Source organism: Diabrotica undecimpunctata, chromosome 3 (genome assembly GCF_040954645.1).
Source record: "Diabrotica undecimpunctata isolate CICGRU chromosome 3, icDiaUnde3, whole genome shotgun sequence".
Classification (NCBI taxonomy): domain Eukaryota; kingdom Metazoa; phylum Arthropoda; class Insecta; order Coleoptera; family Chrysomelidae; genus Diabrotica; species Diabrotica undecimpunctata.
In genome coordinates this window covers 133,976,180-133,998,845 of record NC_092805.1, presented here as the reverse complement: position 1 = coordinate 133,998,845, position 22,666 = coordinate 133,976,180, and the positions used below count along the sequence as shown (strand labels likewise).

The window sequence follows — 22,666 nt, the reverse complement described above, 5'->3', positions numbered from 1 at the left end:
AGAGTCGGTCACTGATTAATTCAGTTCTTGAAGTAAAATGAACGATTTGAACAACAACACTAAAAAATGGTCACCGAAATGGTGACTGGACATTGTCGTTTAAGAAAAATTATACAAAATAGGTAAGGTGAATGAACGAGACAGCTGATAATTCGTAATAAAAGAAGATACTGCCATAACATCGTATGCCATTGCAATGTGCTTAGTGATATGATGCAGAAATTCCTAGGTCAACTGAGGATTGAACCAGAAGAGATCCTAAAACTACCAATGAGGAAACTATTGACCTTTGTTGAGACCACAGGACTTACTTTACTTTAATAGAAAAACAGGGTATGGTACGAAGGTCTTATGACCAAATGCCAGAGATAAACATGTTTCGTCTGAATTAAGAAGATATCTTTTGAGGGAAACCATAAATTCTAAAATAAAATCTATATAAACAAACCACCTTATTTATAAGACCAACAAAACTACAGAATAAATAATAAAACACAATAAAAAATGAATATCGTATATTTACAATTAATCTAATAATATTAGTAACAGACAATTTCATGTGTAAAAACATAATTTTATTTTAAATAAAAAATACTCATATATTAAATATATTACGAGGAATTCATAAGCAGGAACAATAACTATGTCCTTTAAGAAATATATACTAATCAGATAAGCACACAGTACAGGAAAAAAATAATATGCGATATATGTGTTGTGAAAGGCGTCTCATCAATTTTTCATATAACTATCAAAAAAAATCACGATACGCTTGAACATCGCATTATATATATATATATATATATATATATATATATATATATATATATATATATATATATATATATATATATATACTCTAAAATAACAGCTGAACTGGTAGATGAAAAAGGGGTTGAGGTTAATTGGGTATACAGCTGATTGAAAGGCAAGTGTACTCTGTTTAACAATTCATTATATTTCAATTAAGTAAGTATATAAACAACAAACTATTATTAAATTGTATTTTACCATGTTTTAAATAATTGTAGCTCTCATCTGATGATGCCAATGAAAATTGGCGAAATATAATGAATTGTTAAACAGAGTACACTTGGCTTTCAATCAGCTGTATACCCAATTAACCTCAACCCCTTTTATATATATATATATATATATATATATATATATATATATATATATATATATATATATATATATATATATATATATAATTTACAAAACCGCAAAAGATAAGTTTTATTTTATATTTATTTCACTCACGCTTCAGATAATCTAATGGTGTGCAATTCTTCTACGCTGTGTTTCAAAATAAAATTTAGAGTCACATTTGAAAGAATATAAAGGTAAAATCAAGATAAAACAGAAGGAAAATATTTTAAAAAATATGATACTTTTTTTCCGAAATAGGGAGATTAGATATTAGAAGTATTAGCATTTTAAATTTTATATATCACTACTAACATTTTTCAAAAAAAAAATCTGGAAACGACACGAAAACTAATACTTGGAAGTAACAAAATTTGACTGTGAATAAATACCGAGCATTTTTTTTTAATTGGTCAATCTAGGGTCATTGGGTTTTTAAAAAAGCTTCTAATCATAGCTTTGCCATTGTCTAGAAATGAACAAGAAACCTTCCAAGAGGCAGAGAACCACTTTTTATTTAGTTTCGTTGTACTAAAAAATTAATAATAGTAAAAATCATTCGTATTTTTCGTGCACGTATGCCTAACTGACTAGTACTATGAACATTACTACGAGCTGCGTAGAATTTTAGTAAAATATAGAGGGATTAGCTTCATATTTTTAGTTCTCTATAAGTTTTGAAGTGTATCAAATATCCTTTATTTCCACTTTACTAATAAATTTACCAAAAACAACACCAAATAAATAAAATAATATAAATAAAAAATATAGAAATATAAATTAGTCACTAATTAAATTGATTTCTCCAATAAAGTGAGGAATATTCAAATATAATTTAAGGGAACTTTTACTTTCAAACTTTTTAAAAAATCGAATACTCTTCTAAAATTTTATTAAGAAATTCGGAATAGAAACGAAGGTATAGCTGTATTTATAACAGTACGCTCCTGCGCTAAATTTTTTTTATATTCAACACCGCGCGCCCCGCTCCACCTGTGTACCTGCAACCAAAGACCATGAAGTAGTATATACCAAGTTTAACACTCTTTTCCCTCCTTTCCCTCTGTGGGCGTGGACTATAATTTCAGTGATTTTTTAGATAAGCTTGTCTGTATTTTCCGGGATTTTCGTACTTTCGCTCGAGCTCCCCGTTGTACGCATCAGGATGAGCGCGGCTCATGTGTTGACGCACTCCAGTCCAACGAAAACATTCTTGAGGAGGCTAGGACCACCGCAGGGGTATAGCCAGACTGATGATGGTGATGATACCAGATACAAAAATTAGCTTACATTAAACTGGTCAATTGTGGTTATATGTGGATGATTTTTGTGTTGTCTAGCCTTTCGGGATATATTGTAGGTAAAAACCAAATATGTAATATTAATAATACCTGTTACGTCTAAGTAAAAGAGAGCAGCTCTTATATATATTCTTTGTAAAGATCCAAAAACATCAACAATTGATTAACATCATTTTCATTTCGTATAATATAAAGATATAAAGTTTACAAAATAAATAAAAAATAAAAAGAATATTTTCTAGTTCATTCTTTGATAACATAACAATTTTAAGTCAATGATATTATGATTACATTGTAGATGCACACTAAGAAATGGTTATAATATATGATTTTTTCACATTATCTTTATAAAAGATAAATCTTTATAATTAAAAAAACTGCAAAAATATTTGAAAATCACTGATATACAATATTGATACTTATTATAATTAGAAACAAAATTACTTTTGTAAACAGGTAGAAAACCTGGGTATTTAACTCGATTAAAAAACAGAAAAATGCTTATAATCTAAAAATATGAAGCGTTTTTTTTTGTTTCTGAAAATAAAGTGGTAAAACAAAAATATATTAACAATCTGTGTATAAAAATAATTATATAAATAAATACTGAAAGCACTGTTTAATATTATTCTACATGTAAATGTGAAAAATAAAAATAAATCTTTATTTGAATTGACCATGTCTGGAATTTGCCACTAGGTAGTGAAATGATCCAGAAATATATTTAACAAACAATATGTACAAAAATTAAACTACAACATATATATAATACAATAAAATGAGGGGTTTATCTTATTTTCTGTAGTCACTATATAAAACATAGTGAAATAACTACTTAGATTAGAACGTACAAACTTCTAATCATACGTTCTAGATGAAATCACAAACCTGTAGCAGTTACTGTGTTTAAATTTTTCTGTCTGTCGAATTGGTAGAGAAAGTACAGAAACACTGTTTTCAGAGTACATTGATATTACGGGAACTTACCATTAAGTTATAAGATGTTCGAATTAGGTTTCAATGTTGATAACAGATCACAGTGCAGTTGGCAACATTCTGTATCGTGATTGAGCCAAACTTGTTATTTTTTTAAATGTTCAATTTCATTAGAGTTACAGCTGTTTTTATAGAATGATTTGCGCATTTTAGTTTTCAATACTTCGCAAGGTGAATTGTAAGGCAGACAATGAATTCATATTAAACTGAGTAAAATGTTTTAAAGAAAGTTTTTAAATGTTGATGATAAATGTTTGAAGCCGCCGACTTCGACCAATAAAAGACACATAAATATTCGTAACATTTTCGAGGAATGCAACATTTAATTTAGTTTATACCAAAAAATTTGAAACCAAAAGCCGAACTTGCACAGAAATGGTAAATGACGATGAAAACATTTTAAAACTACACCAGAGAAATTAGCAGATAATAAGCATTTTTCGTGACAATATTTGACACAGGAATCTAATAACTGCCTTTGATAAATTTGGTGAAAACAATAAGTAATGAACAAAATATGCAAAAGATTAAACGTCATTTTTTACTTATAAACAATGCAAGATCGCTATTTGATTTTAAAGACTAAAATATATGATTGGAAAGTTAGTATTGGAAAATTTAATGACCAATCTCATTTTTAGGGTTTTGAAATATTGGGATCTTTCCATATTTTGGTCATATTTTCCATGGAGACTGTGGCGCACTCAGGGGCCGGGTTTTGAGGGTTAAACCCCCCCAGGGCATATAAAGTAAAAAATATATAAAGAATAGTAGGAAAATGTAACTTGTCTTTCACACACAATACAAAAAATTAAAAGCGCTAATTTAATAATTAAATTACCACTTTAAATATGTAGAATACAATAATTATTGTATAAATACACAATAATTAATAATATTTTTCATTAGATTTAGATACAGATACCTAATATTAGGCTCATGACAAAAGTAGACAGAACGAGTCTGTTGCGAGTAGCATGCGCCTACAGGACTGTATCTGCGGCGGCCTTAGGTTAGCAGTAGAAAAGAGACATATCTATGAGAGAATAGAGCATTTGACAACAGCTATAAAAAAAGAAGAAAGGGAAAGATCAATGGAAATTTGGCAAGAAGAGTGGAATAACAAGAAAGATGTTGCCCAGTGAACCAAGATGCTGATCCCGAGACTAAGGGACTGGGTAGATTGTCTGTTTTAGGGCGTATCTTCATAGGTTCAGAAAGACAGATACAGTTAAATGCCTATATACTGTCAATATTCCGACATTGTTACTTACACAATACTGGAGTGTAATAAATTTACAGTGGGGAGAAACAGAATGTATAAAGAAATAGGTATGAACCCTGTGACTGTAAGAGAGATGATCGTGAAGATCACGGGAAGTACGGAGGGGTGGAATAGTGTTCACAATTACATCCGAGCAGTCATTAAAAATAAAGAAGAAGAAGAGAAACACCAACCGGACCAACGACAGAGATAAGATCTATTATTATTTTAATGGGAATAAGCCACAATTAAAGGTTAAAATAAGTTTATTGACGTTTGAATCTCCAATTCGGAATTCGTTCTTAAAATAAGGTAGGTGCGCTAAATATTGCCACTGTTCTTAATAGTGCCACCCCCGTATTACAGATAGTATCGACACTGCAACTAAGGTGGCAACAGTGGCAAGTGTCTTTGCCTATCAGCAACGTGTTTTCTATTCGCCGGTTTTAGTCTATGGTATCCATCAGATGTAGAAGCTCGCTATTTGTTTTCCGTATCCTCGTTCCGACACTACGCAAGATATATTAACATTTTTTGGATTTTTTTAATTAAGTTTAGGTAAGTACACTCCAGTGGTTAGTATTTTATGAATTGCATGAATTATTTCAAATGAAATTTTAACTTACGGATTTTTTTTCTGAGCGTCATTTGTTCCTAATATTGCTATAACTAATAATTCCTAATATTACCAGTGACAATATTAGGGACTAAATATTAAACTCTTTTGCAGAATGCCAAGAAAACCAGCTGAGTGATCAGAAGAAGATCTACGCTCGGCGCTGCAAATCATAGCGAACGGAATGTTAATCAATGGGGCTGCCAAGCATTATAACATTCCTCGCTCAATGCTAGGTCTTTATCACAGAACACATAATCCCGTAAGAAAGCTTGGAAGATCACTGGTGTTGTCTGCAGCACAAGAAAATGATCTTGTCGAAAGAATTTACACATTAGTTGAAGTAGGTATGCCTATTACAAGCAAGATTCTAATGAAAAGTGTTACTATTTTCTTACGCTACAATAAATCATATACCAAATCTGTTTTGTAAAGAGTCAAATAAAGCTGGTAGAATATGGCTTAAGTAATTCTTGTGCAGCCATTCAGACTTAGCTAGGCGAAAAGCTCAACTAATGAATATGGCTCGAGCCCAAAAAATGAATATAATATTAGTTGATGAATTCTTTTATAAACTGAGAGATACCATAGAAAAACTAAACCTATTTAACAAACCTAAATGGTCTGATCACTTGCCCCCTGGCTCAAAAGCTATTGTTACAAATAAAGGCAGTACGATATGCGAAGTTGGTGGTTTTAGTTGGTACTAGTAGGCAGGATAATAGATACCTGAATCTTTGGCAGTGCTATCTTTAGTACTTTAAATTAAACTAAAACCCATTTTTTAGGGACTCAAAATGGAGGTAGCATAAAAAAATTTCGAAACCCTCTCTCGGCAAATTCTGGGTGCTCCACTGCATGGAGATCTTGGCTAGATCACATCTACCTTTTATATTCTCCTGGAGAATAAACTTTAAAAAATAAATAAATTATATGTTAAAAGTATAAGGGAAATGTCACAATTTTACTGAAAGAGCATAAAAAATCGTTTACAATGAGAGTTTGTAAATATTTTTGTTAATTTGTTGCATAATTACTGCAAAAATAGCTTTTTAGGACAAAAAACGATATTATTAAATCGTTTTCGTTCATGGCCACCAAAGTAGATGGCACCTCTGTACGCTAACCACTGCAGTGGTGAAGTTTTAGGAGACATTCTTTAGACTTTCCGAGTATGAATTTGTATTAGCCTGAGTGTCTGATGAAGCAGGGATGCTGAAATAGCACCCTGTTGATACCGATTCGAGCACGGGAAGTTTAACGAATTTGTCCTCCTATGCCATATATTTGGCCATTCAATTCAACAAAGCAATAGCAGGTTAAAATATTTAATATTTTACAAATATATATATATATATATATATATATATATATATATATATATATACATATAAACGAAAACCGCGAAAGATTTCCGCGGTTAGTACAATAGCCCCATACAATACTACACTGATCACTAACCAATACATTACTACTACTGGGAACAGAGGACGGTTGTGGCGTGGTTGGGTGGAGGTTGGCGTGGTGGTTAGCGTGGCGTTGAGGGGCGAACATTTCTGACAGTAGGATTTTGATTAGCATGTGGAGTGGACGATATTTTCTTTGGGAGAGGTCTCCATGTCGAAGGTAACCTTATGCCGTAATCTCTTTTATTGAAAAATTTTGGCCTCTTTTCAATTTCTGTGACTTCTCCGATAATTTTTGGTTTATAGAAGCGGATGGGTGCTATGGTTCTAGAGTTTTCAAAATCAATTTTGTGACCTGTATAAAGATGGTGTTGACCTAGAGCTGAAATTGTGTCGGAATTGCGAACAGAAATGGAATGTTCATAAGTCCTAATTTGGATTCTCCGATTTGTTTGGCCTATATAAGATCGGGGGCAGTATGCACAAGGAATTTCATAAACTCTGTGATGTTCATTACCAATGTTGTCTTTGATTGATCGAATAAGAGATGAAAGTTTTTATTGGGAGGTAAATATTGTCTTTATTCGTCTTGATTTAAGTGACAGTGACAGTTTGATCAGTGACAGAAAGATTAGTGATACCTTTGATGTAAGGAAGAAAAGCTTTCGTATGATGAGGCCTGAGTCTTTGGGTTGAGATTGAGAGGGAGATTGATGTCTGTGGATGCTCCGGCGGAAAGGCTGGAAAGGCGTATTGATCTGGAGACCAACGTATTAATGACTGAAATAATTTGTGAAGGTGGATGATGAGAGTTGGCATGCAAGTAAGGATTGGTATGGGTGGATTTTCGACGTGTCTGAGCTTTTTTTACCCAATGGCTAAATCAAGCGTTTAACGAATTTGTTCCAACCTACAGCTCAACAGGCCCTAGAGGCGCACGGCTTGGAATTTTTCCACTGTTTTCCTCTATTTTCTTCTGCCGATGGGCGCAGTTCTCCAATTTCTTATCCCGATTGTTCGTAGGTCGTCCTTGCAAGCTTCTAGTCACTTTTTCGTAGTCGTCCTCTTCTCTTCTTTCCTTCCCCTCTCAGCCGTGAGTCCTTTTCACAGTACTTTTGCAAACTTATTTTACAATATCTAACAAACTTTTTAATCGTTAAATGATTTAATTTGATAGTAAAAGCCTTTCTCTTCAATTTGGTGCTTTCAGAATTCATGTAAGCCTAATAGTTCCAATTCCAATTTTGCAAAAACTATTAAGTGAAATTTTTATAGCTGAATATCTGTGATACTGTCCCTATTCTTACGCGAAATTAAACTTTTTTGTGCATTTTTTGAAAAGTTATTAATAGTTTTCAAAAAATCAACTTTTGAAGCTATTTTTGCAATGATTAAGCAATAAAGTAACAAAAATAACTTTAGAAACACACATTTTCTATGCCTTTTCAATAAAATTATGTCACTTTTCGATATATTTGACTGGTCTTCACCTTTAGTATTCGATCTTATATTGTTTAAAAAATGACGTTTACTTTTTTGCATATATTGTTGTCAAAAGAAGTTGTTACATATGTATCCACGAGTGTCATGGTAAAATCGTTAGTCACCTGGCCTAAACGCCTGATAATTCGCAACGAGACTGGAAAACAAAGATTCATGTGCAGGAATAGAAATTAGAAACATCTTCAACACAAAAAAAATATCGTGAATTTCTTTCACACGGTAAAACAATTTTATATTCCCTACTCATCAGCTCCTTGCAGACATTTCCTTATTTTTCAAATTCGAAATCTCGAAAATCGTATCATGGATATCCAGCAGTGGAAAGATGGTAGAAGTCTATAAATTCGTAACGGAAGTATTCTGAAGAAGATAATATTAAATAATAGTTATAATAGTTTTAATACTGTTTCTATTGAAAATCTACATCTGAACAATAAATTTAGCTACCTAACTCTGGTTATTTTAGAAGGACGGTCTTTTTATTTTTATTTACTCGAATCTTGATCACTATTCGATGACTCAGTGATTCGATTAAATTACAGCACCGCTGTAATCTCTCATAGCAGACAGAAAAATTTTAGTACTGTAAATGATATTTGAAAATGAGTACGGCATTTAGAGTCTTTTCAATAAAACATGTTAATCCTGGAAGTATTTTCGTGTGAAATTTTTATATTAACTACTGTAAATAAAAATACACCACGATTTTAATTAAAAATACTTTATATTTACTATTTCCGAAGTGGCAATCGAAACGTAAAATATAAAGTATTTTTAATTAAAATTGTGCTGCATTCTTATTAAATATAGTTAATAAAAATGAGGATATTACAAAGGAATGCAGTTTCAGTCTAAAAACCTTTGGTATAACTACATATGCTTAAGATACAGTGGGATCATCTTTTTCTGGGAATCTCATTGCATTTTTAGTTATGATTTATTTATCTTATGATATTTTCTTATACGTTCATTACATTCTTTCTCTTTACTTTTGGTAACTCATTGATGAATCTATTTTCTTCTGCGTATTTAAAATATCAGTAAATATAAAAACCTTGTTTCTCGTTTGTGCTTATCAGTTTTGTCAGTACCTTCTTATTTTTCTCCGAATTTCTTTGTGGTAAGGAACCTTCTTTCCACGAATTGAGGGAGAACAACTTGGATGAGCTGGACTCGAATGGATCTCGACGAATTACGTGGTCACTTTTCTTCTGCAGTTATATCTAAAACTTCCACTTTGAAATCTAACTCTATTTTTTACAAAACTCATTTATCGGCTGCAAGAATTAAACTGCAGAATGAATGCAGGTAGCAGTCGCGGTCGGTCGAATTCAGCTGTTTATTTCTCGGTCGCTATCGAGAATACACAAGTACAAATAGTCAACATGTTTCGACTGGACAGTGGCGCAGCGGCCAGTTGTTCGACTTTTCTTAAATGTCACCCTTGCCAAATGCTTGAGGCACCCCAGGGTGCCGCGTCACCCACTTTGAGAACCTCTGCCCTAACCACATAGGTGGAAATTACTGAGCCTTGCGGCACCAACATAAGAAGTAAACCGCTGCTTCTGATTGAAATTACAATCCATCTACAATCACCTGCATCAAGTCAACAAAAATCTAATAATATTAAAATTTAAATTCATTTCTGTATAATAAATATGAATAGTTAATATCCTGTTTTATTTGTCCCAGCCAAGCACATTTTTCAGATTTGCATTTAAGATAAGATGAACTTACACTTGAGAAACTGAGCTAGACGAAGACTTAAACAATTGCCTCCCAACGTTAGTTGACGTTTTATTATTACACATTGGCTCCCAACTTTCTGAAGATAGTTATATTGTTACAAAGTATTACTCAAGAGTAATTGCATTGTATTAACGCAGTATAAAGTTAAGATAAGGTCTCTAAGAGCTGTGAGATAATTTGTTTTGTATTCATTCAATTCGATTTCCTCTTAAGAGCCTCTTCGAGTATCACATATGTTGTCACTATTTTACATATTGCAAAAAGATAGATGTGCCGTTTTAAATTATGACAATAGGAAGCAATGTAGTTATTTTATCTGGATGATTGATTTCAGAAAACTCTAAATGAAGCACATTTTATCATTTCTTGCTTTACAAAGAACAGTTAAATATTTTTTGTACAATCAATATTAACCAAGAAATATAAAAAATAACAAATTGAAACCCGCTTCTTGATCTAAACATTTGCTTACATCGGAAATACAACACATGCGAACTCGGAAGAACCAACGCGAATTCTGATTTTCGTAGCCAAAAGTTGTTGATACCAATCACGTCACGATACTTTGTTATGAATGTCACTTATGGCTTCTCGACAACAGTCAGGAATAGCAAAAATATGCAGCGTTGGTTCTTCCTAGATCACAATTACTATATATCCGCACTTCTGTTCACATTTTACATTTTAACACAATGACCTAACAAAAATTATTTATAACAATATTGTTATTATTTTAAATCTTTCAAAAGGCTGGCTTCGAGGTCATTCTTAGTAAAAATGTATCAAAAGTACTTGATATACAACAACCATTAAAATATTTTATGTTCTTTGTGTATCACCATGAAATTATTAACCACCACAACTACCATTTAGTCTTAAATCTGTTTATAAAAAACATTCATTTCATTACACTCCAAAAAAGTGGCGTTTAACTTAATGCTACTTTTTACTTAGTAATAAAACATTTTAGGCGATTGTAGAAATCGAGTAATTGCAACTTTGTCTAAAAACACTTTCAGTGTGTTCCATGTATAGAAAAAAAGGAATAACTGTGTTATATGTTCTAGATGTTTTAATCCAAACATAGAATTAAAACTTTAGCTGAAAACCAAGTCTAATGGAAAGGACAAATGGAACACTAGTTCAAAAGTTTTAATTATTGCAATTGCTGGTTTCCGTCCTTACCGACCCTGTCAAATCCTCAATCTGGCCCAACATATTGAAGATGGCTTTGACATAGAGCAGATAATGGGAGTGGTATTCATAGACCGTTCTGCAGCGTACACTATAAATGACTCCTCTAAAGTACACACAGTGTCAAAAGACATCAAATTATCCAACTTTATACGATGTATACTGCAGAACCGTCAGTTTATGTAACAGTCCAAAGTCAAAAGACCCGCTGGAGAAACTAGAAGAACGGATTGACCCAGGGCAGTCTGCTGGCTTCCCTGCTATTCAATGTATACACAAAAGACCAGCCAATACATCAAGATACGTGCAGATGGCACAGCCATCACTGCACAAGGAAGATCATTTGCGGAGGTGGAGAGGAAAATTTCAAGATCAATAGATAAACTAAAAGTTGACGAAACCACCTGAAGCCAAATCCGTCAAAAACATAGGTATACAAATACCACTGTCAGAACACAAAGATGAAAGCAACATCAAGACATTGGAGCATTTTTTGTCCAACCTGTATTCATATAAATTTTATAAGGTTGTAATTTACCACTTTGAGGATTGCAATCTTTCTCTAGAAATGTGTATTTGAAGTGCAATATTCCTCTAACGAGAAAGGTGCTATTCTTCTGTTATTTTGCTTTCCTCTCTCAATCCCACATGAATTTAAAATAATATCTTAACAAAACATTCAAATAGACGAGGGAAGATTGAAGGTAGAGGAATTATGCGCTTGAATTAAATTTTAACCGGCAAAAACGATGTCCCGTGTCGTCTCGGGGAATTTGAGAACATAATTCTAATTTTGGCGGTGTGGGCAATCAGTTGGATCGTACCGGAAAAATATCGGTGCGAGCGAAGCCTCGCTTGTTTTGCCGAGATACGTGTTTCTTTGGCAGAGTTTGTGTTTTTGTTAAAAAAAGTGTTAAAAAAGATCTATCGGTGTAAAAAGGGCATCTTTTTATTTTTAATTTTCTTGTATATCTAAAAATTAAATAATCAATGTATGTATATTCTATTAAGAGGTAACTTCTGCTACATACATATCATGATATGACCATGACCAAGGTAAATTCTTATTTTATTTTTTTTATTTTCCTTTTTTACTTTGAATCACATTTATTACCGAGAATATTTTGAGATTCAATATTTACTAGGCCATTAAGAAAAATAATAAATAAGTTTTTATAAAGATACATGTCTTAAAAGTATAATCTTTTTGTATGGACAAATCTGCTTGTGTATTTTGCAATTTAAGATCAATCATATTTGTTGCCATACTGAGTTTTTGATCCAGCAATAAACATGGCTAGTAGGTAATCACTTATACCCTCACCAAATGAACGGAAATGAGAACTTTGTAGCTGACACGATCTACAACCTAAACCTGACCATAAGGAGAAACGCTCTGCAGGATCAAATTTACCTTTCTCTATGTGGAAACCCCAAAACAAGTTCTCCCCAAAACATGATCTCCCCAAAACATGATCTGTATGCCTGTGGCGCTGAAGCAAACCAATTATCATCTGCTGGTGTACGAATAGCTACAACAAACCTGTACGCAAGAAGACCTATAGCAGGAAACAGAAGAGCCCTGGAGTAAAGCACTGGGAGTGGATCCAATTTGACTGGAACTTTTGAAGAGGACACGAAAAGTAAATACTTCTGTGCAGTGTCCAATTAGCTAAGATTTTAGTGTATAGATGCTAGAAATAATATAAAAATTTGCAACTTTAAATCTTTTCTCACAACTCCGAAGTATAACTCTATCACCTCTATATTAGAGACCAAGATTAGAACACTAAAAGAAGATAGAGATACATCGCCAACATATAACACAGTTCTTTTCCAATCAATATAAGAATATCAGTCATTAGCTTCTTTTACCTCCTCACCAACTCTTCTTAAGAGTTACCGGTTTTCAAGAACTTCGCATTTAACTGTTGACAGATCTATTTCGTCCTCTTCAATGTCTTCCCCTTCCTCCTTGATTAGATTGTCGGAAGGTGGTGGTAAGTTGACTTCCTCTACGAGACTTGGACCACTGGTTGACTGAGGTTTTTCAGTTATGTGGCTGACCACCAACTCTTCGTAATCCATTTCTAGACCTACGGGTGAGACATACATGTCTTCTGCAATGATAAAATCTACACATTAAGTTTTATCTATTCTTTACTTCGTTTAATTTAAAAATAATAAAGATTATATAGCGAAAACATACTTAATCTTGTTGTTTTAGTAGTTTGTATATACGTCAAGGGTACATTTTCAAATGATTTTAAAGTTCCGGTCGAAATTTCAACGTGTTCTACCATTTTTAGGTTTTATGCAGAATAAACAAGTTTTTAGGTAGTAATACAGAGAAATAATTACGTAAACCTAATAAATAGTGTTTGTGCATCATACATTCACCGATCGTTCTGTGTATGAATTTGTATCAGCCCGAGTCTTTGACGACGCAGGGTTATGCAGAAATAACGTTATAAGACTCTATTGATACCGATTCATACAGTGAAGGTTTGACGAATTGTGAAAAGATAGATGAAAAGATGAAAAGAGAAGACTCAAAGAGGAAATCCAAGGACGGAGGGCCGCCCCCGAAACTTCGAAAAGGGATATTACAAGATAAAAGATATGACAGAAAGGTGCAGTTCGCAGGGTGAGCAAACAGTCGCCGCTATTGGTGAATGGAGAGAATTGAAGAAATAAGAAGAGGCTACATCGAGCTAAGAATAAAGTCACGAGAGACAAAGAGAGGCACCGAGAGATGTAAGAGGAGGTAGAAAGATTGAAAACCATGAAGAGCTGGTGCGAGAAATGAATGGTGAAAAAAAGAAATGTTGGAAAGCACTTTGTGAAAATCTTGAAAATGATATACGAGAAAACACCTACTCAAGAGTTGTCAAAAACTTAAAGAAACAGAGGCTTCTTTAAGATCGAGGAGAGTCGGAGGAAACAACTCGATCTTTTTTCACAGAGGGGAGAAATAAGCTTTACGCCACTCCAGATGAAGACTGCATTCACACGGGAAGAAGTGACGGAAACTGGCAAAAGCTCAAAGCATGAAAAGCGTCTGGACCTGATAGAATAGCACCCGAGATAATAAAAATCATCATTGAGGTGAAGACGCAATGGGTACAGAATATTATGAACAAACCTGCTAAGAAGGCAAGAGTTTCCGGTTCTGAAAACGGAAAACCTCATACTTATCACAGAACCGGGAAAGGAATTAGAGCCTGGGACATACAGACTTATATGCCTGTTAAAAACCTAGGCAAAGTCTTTAAGATTCTTGCGAAGGCAAGGCTGGAGAAGGGGATAATGGAAAAAGGTGGAATATCCGACCGCCAGTATGAGTTCAGAAAAGAAACATTTTATTGTTAATTAAAAAACACGAAGCACATGCCAAATCAGGATAGAAAAACTTTTGATGTCTCATGGCACCTATCTGCGATAGATGCCATGAGCAGGATCAAGGAGATATCGATATGTAGGATCAGATGGATGGTGGCTTTCTTCCTCGATATAAGAAATGCTTTTAATAGTGCTAGCTGGAATATTATCGTCAGAGTACTGAGCGACTTCGGCATATCTCCCTATATGCGAACTTGGTTACGGACTACTTCACAGATAGATATATCAACATTGCGAGCGAAAGCAGCGACCTCATGCTGGCGGTCGAGAAAACTGAAGCTACAATTCTCAAGGGTACGAGGGCCAGAGACAGTATAGTTTTTGTCCTGGATGGAAAAAGGATCTTACCAACCAAAAAAGTAAAGTACTTGGGAGTAGTCCTAAATATGAGACGAAGACCAGATTTCAAAAGATCAACAATTAGCTAGGAATAGCAGCATAACGGAGTGGCAGGAAGAATGGACAAATGAGTATAGGGCGGCATGGACGATATTAATTCATTCCAAATATTGCAGAATGGATAAAGTGCGGTGGCAGAGACAAATATTAGATAGGGATCTACAAAGGTAAAAGAGGGAGAGAGATAGAGAGAAAGGGAGAGAGAGAAAGAAAGAGAAAGAGAGAACTGGTTAGTCATGTGATGCACCCGTTTGGAGAGGACCTACCGCATGAGTAGTTCGGATGAGGGAGTGGACTTTAGTTGATAGGCAGAAAGATGTGGGTATATCTGTGAGCACAACTTCTTTGGAGGATTGAGTGCGGATGAGCCCTTCCACGCTGAATCCAACACACACCAGGTCATCTTTAACGGGACACGGCCTGGTATGGCTTTAAAATATTAACCACCTACTTTCCATAAAAAAAGATACTAAAAATTAACGCTAAATATAGAAAAATGTGCAAAAAACCTTTGTAGCAGAAGGCAGTAACAACGTTTGCCTATAATAAGAATTATCCTTGACTCTACTGTCAAAACACTAGTAAAAGACGTACATGAAAACCTATAAAAGGGGAACTGAAATATGTGAAGTTTTTCAGGTTTTCGCTTATATTTTTTTTCTTGTGTGCTGAAAAACTAACATAAAATATGTAGATAGTACAAAAATATTCAGTACCTGCACTGAAGCCTCTCCTTTTCAGTCTGGTAAGATCTTGTAAAATCCTCCTCCTAGCGTTTATAAACCAGTTTTCTACTTGAAGCAAAGAGAGATTTGTTTCCTGCATTAGTCTTTGTTTTTCTTGGTCTGTGGGATAAGGGTGCTAAAAATCAGTTTGTTAATGTAGATTAACCACTAAATTATATTACTTTTTATACAAGTAATTAATATATAAATGCAACATGAAAATAGTTTCAGAACCATATTAATTTGAAATCGTGATGACTTAAACTACCACTAAAGTATCGAGCCATCAAAAAAAATCGTTCTTCGAAGAGATAATGCTTTAAGACTTCCTTCGATTGGATCACTCACACACAAGATTACAAGAATTCATAACAAATAAAACAACCCAACTTGTTCTTTACAATTTTCATAATGTGAAAACCTTGAATTATCCATGTCTGTCTACACGTCCGTAAACACAACCCCTCCGTTATTAAAACAGATACACAAATGAGATGTCGAATGAAAGCATATAAACCCAAGATGGTATTAAAGGTAAGAAATTCGAACTCGGACTTCCGGTTTCAGAGGTGCAATCGGAAGTACTGTTTTAAAGTCTCTGAAATAGTACAAGCGATATATTATTCGACGTGCCTTAGCAAATTGTAACCGGAAGTGCCACATTATAGTCGCAAAAATAGTACATATGATATATCAATGGACGCCTAATGAAAAATCGAGATCGAATATTTAGTTCCGGTTTTGATGTCATTTTTGGTTTAAGTTATGACCGGAAGTAAAATGAGTGAAATAATATATAAATTGACGCAAAGTTACATGAAGAGTTCAAATATCTACTTCCGCTTCTAGTTCCGGTCACGTTGGGTGAAAACCTAGGACTTATTAAGCCTAATTGTTTGTTTTGTTTCTAAAAGCGGTTCAAAATTAATTGTAGAATTTAAAACTGCAGTATCTTCTTTCACTACTTCTGTTACATCAAAAATCTTATAGCATGTATTTGGAAACCTGATTAGGTGAATTGAAATTTGTATGAGCTATCTTTTGAATAACTTATATTTTAATATGTTTTCGTTTTATTAATTCGTTTAGAACATCAAAAATTTTCTTTTCATCCAGTCATTGACAAAAACTGTTGACAAAACATCTACGACATGCTAAATGATGAATGAATTTAACAGTATTTCTAGAAAAAGGTTATTCTATCATTTACTTAGCATATATCATAGAAAACCCTAATTTTTTTCATAAAACTTGTCTAACAGGGTAAAAAATATTTAATAAAAGTGCTACTTACATCTGTATGCCTAAAAAGCCATTTTTTCAAATGGTTTTTGGCCTTAGTGGGAAGGTGTGGCCTCTTTGTTAATATATTTTTGGGTGGTTCTTGTGTAGCTAAAAAAATTATATAGGATGTACAAATATGTTCAGATTACAAGTTCAAATTATATAGGATGTAAAATTAATAAATCAGTGATTGATGTGATTTTTACAAACTAAATATAAGTACATAAAAATATTATTGAATCTTCTTAAACAGATCTGTTTTTAAATTAAAGTAGCCAAATATGTTCTCTAAGCGTACTAAGGAATGTCCTTACCACAGTGTTGGATTTTTAATTAGTCACAGTCTTATAAAAATGGTATTGAAATCTTTAATAATTATAATTTGCTTATTCTGTCTGTCTTTCCGTAACGAAAGCCCCAACGCCACCTATCCACAAAAACTACTACTATCTCTGTAGCAGGTGACGATTTGCTTTTAGTTGTTACCACCCGTGGAGAAATGATGACGACTAGTAGACAAGAGCCAAACACGAGACTATAGCTTATTTGTAGTGCACCATTTTACTTCTAATCTATTGTCATCAAAAGTCTATATAATTAAAATTTAAACTAATTGTAATGGAAAATGTAAACTTTTCTGTCCTAGGCCCTTCCTTTATATATAAATGAATAAAGGTTTTAAATGATAAATAAAATTATTTCTGAATATTAGCTTTATCAATCTGAATCAATAATGAATTGGATCAATCTTTGAAGAATTTGAACACTTTCTCCCTCACACACATGCAGACCCTATCTTCCTGTTTTTCCATTTCTTGGCAGCTAGTGTAGTAGTATAGTATAATAATTTTATATGTACTGATGAAATTTAGAGAATTAAATATGAAGGGCACAGAACACTAAAATAATTATGTAAAAGGAACTCGATAAGGAATCACAACTCTTTAGTGAAAAATATTTGAATATACAGTAAAACCTACCTTAAATTTGAAGGGAAAAGAAGACTAAATATATTAAAACAAACAAACTTAAGTATCTACTTACATTTTGAACATATACTGTTGTGCTTCCTAAGAAACTGTAGGCTTCCAAAGGAATCATTGCAGAAATTGCACACAAATTCGTCACTCTTAAACCTATTGCACACCCTACCTCTAGGATAAGGTTTGTGAGGTTTGTGTGGCTTATTCAGCTTCTGAACACCAGCATTACATAAAATGCTAAATGATTCTTCAGTATTAGTATTATCTAATGATTCTGTGGATGGGACTGGCTCCTCACTTTGTATCTTAAAATCAAAAATATAGAGCTATTTAACAATCAAATAATTCCTTTATAATATATTCAGGCGAATAATTTCTTGTCAGGAATGTAATACAACGTAGAAGGAACTCTATTGAGTCAATTTTAAGTATTTGTTAAAAATTGCGATGCACATAAGTAGACAAATCTTTTATAAATACAATATTTTTTGAAATGAAAAAAACAGCAAAGATTTGATTTCACGTTCAAAGTTTAATAAGTCTCATCAGAACAGTTATTCATAGCCGTTCTTAACGTGAAAAATAATCTTCTCTGTCTTTTAGGAAGCAATAGCGACATCTGATAGAAAAATCGGTAAGATAGTTTCGAAACAAATTCAGATTTCTGCTTTAATCTGAACCTTCTATAAATGCAAGGTATAACAGACGTTGATTTTAGATTCCCCATGTCTCTATTAACATCTTTATCAACGTCTGTCATACCTTGCATTTATAGAAGGTTCAGATTAAAGCATATTTGTTTCGAAACTATCTTACCGATTTTTACAATATTTTTTTTTTATTATTGTTACATTGCATGTTTACAATCTACTCTATACACAGAGTAATAAGTAAATAGTCTGTAAGTAAATTAACGTGAGTTAGGTACCATCCAGTGACGGTTCTCTAAGTATTATTGCCGTAGGTCTTCTGGCCATACCCTCTTCAATCTTCTTTCGGCAAGTGGTTGGGTGAATAAGTTATTTATTAGTTCGTTGTTGTGATCAATGGTGCGATTTTTATATTTTATTAAGTGATTCTTTATTATGTCCTTAAGTAATGGGATGCCCAGATCATTGTGAAGTGTTTGGTTAGATACATACCATGGAGCTTTACTTATCATACGGAGTATTTTGGATTGGAATGTTTGAAGTATCTTCGTATTTGAAGGTTTACTACAGCCCCATAGTTGTATTCCATATGCCCAAACTGTTATAAGTATAGCTTTGTACAGAAGCAGTTTATTTTCAAGAGATAACTGAGACCTTTTGTTAAATAAGCTCAAAAATTTCAATTTCAGTTGGTAATTGCATTTACAAGAATAATTTGATCAAATTTACAACAAAACGATTAAGTTAGTACTAAAATTAATACAAGATTTTTAATACATTTCAAACCAAAGATCTAATCTAAATAATGAGTCATATAAACCAAACTAAGTCTCTGAAAACAAAGTGCATAACAATTCACATACTGATTTACATTTATTTCAACACTGAAAATATCCAATTAAAAATAAAAAATATTGGAGAAAGAATAGCCAAACTAGCATGTATCTTTGATTTATATTTGGATGAGGATTTATTTATTTAGCATATGGTATATACAAATCTTCTGTGTTTAACATAAGACTGTAATAACAGATAAACACATACTTAGATAGTTGTAGCCAAATATTTAGGATTTGGATAAGGATGTAAAGCTTAAAATAATTAGGGGTCTCAAAAATTAATAAAAAGTTGCAATGAAGGGTTGTAATAAAATACTGAAACATATATTTTCCCAATGTTACACCTCTGGGTGGAATTTTTATATTATGGATTAACATTTTCTTGTTTCTCAGAATTTATTGTTTTGTTATTTTTTTTATTATTATTTGTAAGTCATATTTTGTATTGCAAATACTTGTTTTATTTTGCTAAAGGGTAAAGCATTTTGTTTTGTAAAATTATTTCCTTTTTTTTTAAGCATTATGTATTATAAAGTAAATGGATATATGATATGAATAAAATTGTTTTCAGGTTTCCTAAACTTTGAATGGGCCATACATGAACAACATCCCAGATAAGTCTCTTTAAAATCACCATATCAGCTGAGGGTTAAACACAAATTAACTTCTCAGTGCAACTTTGTTTATTGATCTTTTCATATGTTTCTATTGTGTGATGTATGAGGATTTCTAGATTACAAATCTCAAGATATAAGTAGTTGGAAATTGTATTTACATCTTCGTGATATGCCGTTGGAAATACAAGTCATGTAAATCTCCATCATCTAGTTGATTTATGCATAGGTTGCATGAATCAACATGATGATAAGGATTACAATGAGAATAATATTTTCAGATGACTACCAATTACTGTTCTTTGAATAAACATGTTCAGAAAAACTAAGCCTCTTCTTCTAATAGTTCATTATCTATTTGTATTTTGACTTTCTGGTTCCAATATAAATGTGCTATGATTTTGATCGTGTCCCAATAGCATTTTGCCTTAAGGTGTCAATAAGATTGTCATGCCCAATCGTATCAAAAGCTTTCTCAAAAACAATAAAGCATGTATACATATCTTAAATTATATCCAGACATCTTTACACAAGTACATTCATGCCAAACAACATCTCTAGTGTTCCAATTCCATTTCTGAACAATAATTGGGACTTGATTTCTAAATCAAGTTTTTTGCAGATTTGGTTGTGTAACTTTAAAAAAGTTTTTAGTACATGATTTCTCAGAGCAATTGTTCAATGTTGCGAATATTCTTTAGTAGTATTCCTGTTCAGTATAGGAATATACATTGATATCAGCCACTGTTTTTGTATTATGCCTGTTGAATATATTATGTTTGTAAAGTTGGAGTAAGTTGGAGTTTGTAAAGTTGGACATCATCTCCATTATTTAAATATCAATTTCACAGCCTCCTCTAATTAAGTTTTTTTTTATGGCTGGATATTATTTACATTAAGTAGCAGATGAAAACACTATAATTGGTATTTAAAATAACAAAGTACAGTAAACATTAATCACAGGCAGTACAAAAGGACAATAACAAGTTCAATATTATCTTATTATTTACAATTGGATGGAATATCACATTGGATATTTTCATTAGTCTCTAATGATTGTTACTGAAACACAGAATATCTTTGATTAAACAAGATCTATATATTGGATTCTCTCATAAGGTATCAATATTTTTTGAGTATGATTAAAAATAATTAACAATAGGTTGAGTCACCATCATTTTTATTTTACTAGAAAATAAGTCATTCATCCTCTAACTCTAACATAAAACAACATGCATATAAAATTGTTAGTCAGTACTACTTACCTTAAGAAACTTATCTGGTTCTACAGTTTCTATAGTAGTGGAATCTTCATCATTATCAGCTGGTGGAATGAGTAAAGTCAACTTATTGAATGGAGGTATATCATCAGATGATATCAGAGATAAATCATAGCTAATTTCATCATGACCATCTTGTCCTTCTATATAGTTTTGGATCTTTTTCTCAACAAACAGGCATCTATTTTTAAAGTCATATGCTGATTTCAGTGCAGTACGGCAGTTGTTGCAAATCACAGGATTAGGAATTAAGTCTAATGCCTAAAAAATTTGCAAATATAGGCTACTTGTTTTTATTTGGACATAAAATTAAATACTCAGTAGATCCTTGTTTTACACTCTTTAAAATAGGTAGTTACTTCAATTTTTTTTACATTCATAGTTATGTATATTTATATCAAAGATTTGGTTTATTATCAGAGCATTTGAATATCAAAACAAACATTGTAGGTGTAATTTGATAAAAAGTTTTGAAAGGAAATATGGATTTAACGTCACAATGACATATTAAATCAACATGTCATCACACCTCACTGTCATTATAAAACAAATGAATATTCTAATTTAACCAAAGGTCACTTTGATTAAAACATAATTTGTTTTTTATAAAAAAATAATAAATAGTAATTAATATACAAAATCAATAAACAAACTAACCATTTCAGGAATGCAGGTAGTTAGTTGGTCTCTGTAGGGCATGAACCCAGTAAAAGATTCAACAGCATTGATGTTGAAGTACTTTGAGCCTCTTTGTAACTTTATCAAACACAAACGACACACTTTTGTCATGGTTATTTATTAGTAAAGTCGGCGAAACACTGTTTTTAAAACAACATAACAAACTTTATTATATAAGGATTGTGCGATCTAAGTAGGTGTAATGAACTTAATTTTTTTTTCTTTAACCAATTTGACATTTACGGTGAATGTCAAAACAAGTGACATTTAAATGTCAAATGGCAGCCCGAGAAACCCATCACTTTGTCAGGAATTAATTTAAACATTTTCTGCGAGATTAAAATAAAAATCAGTGTTGGTTGAGTATTCGAATACTAGATGGCACATGTAAAAAAAGTTCAATGAATAAATTAGAATTTAAATGTTTTATCATTGTTTAAAAAAGTTTATCTATAAAAACATTTTAAATAAAGTAATTTAAATACATCTTATAAAGTAAATAAAATATTTAATACATATTTTTAAAGAAGATTATATTTAGCAAAACTTACTATATCGGCGTGCCTAATTAAGTCGTCCAGCAAAAAGTTTACGCGAATTATGTAGCCCCCATACTGCTCCCGTGTTTTCCCAC

General features: G+C 32.4%; 1 protein-coding gene across 3 annotated transcripts; it reads right to left on the bottom strand.

Annotated features, from left to right (window-relative positions):
* Positions 1-498: 498 nt before the first annotated feature.
* Positions 499-22,263, bottom strand: LOC140437432 (uncharacterized). Of its 3 annotated transcripts, none has more exons than XM_072526961.1 (6): positions 22,012-22,263; positions 21,340-21,615; positions 18,033-18,276; positions 16,999-17,096; positions 15,696-15,840; positions 499-13,313 (listed from the first exon to the last, which is right to left on the bottom strand). In XM_072526961.1, exons 1-6 carry the CDS (start codon positions 22,141-22,143, stop codon positions 13,078-13,080), a joined length of 1,131 nt encoding a protein of 376 aa, XP_072383062.1. In that variant the 5' UTR covers positions 22,144-22,263; the 3' UTR covers positions 499-13,077. The 3 variants fall into 3 exon arrangements, with proteins under 3 accessions (XP_072383062.1, XP_072383063.1, XP_072383064.1); XM_072526962.1 differs by having other exon boundaries at positions 499-13,298; XM_072526963.1 differs by having other exon boundaries at positions 499-13,274.
* Positions 22,264-22,666: the final 403 nt, after the last annotated feature.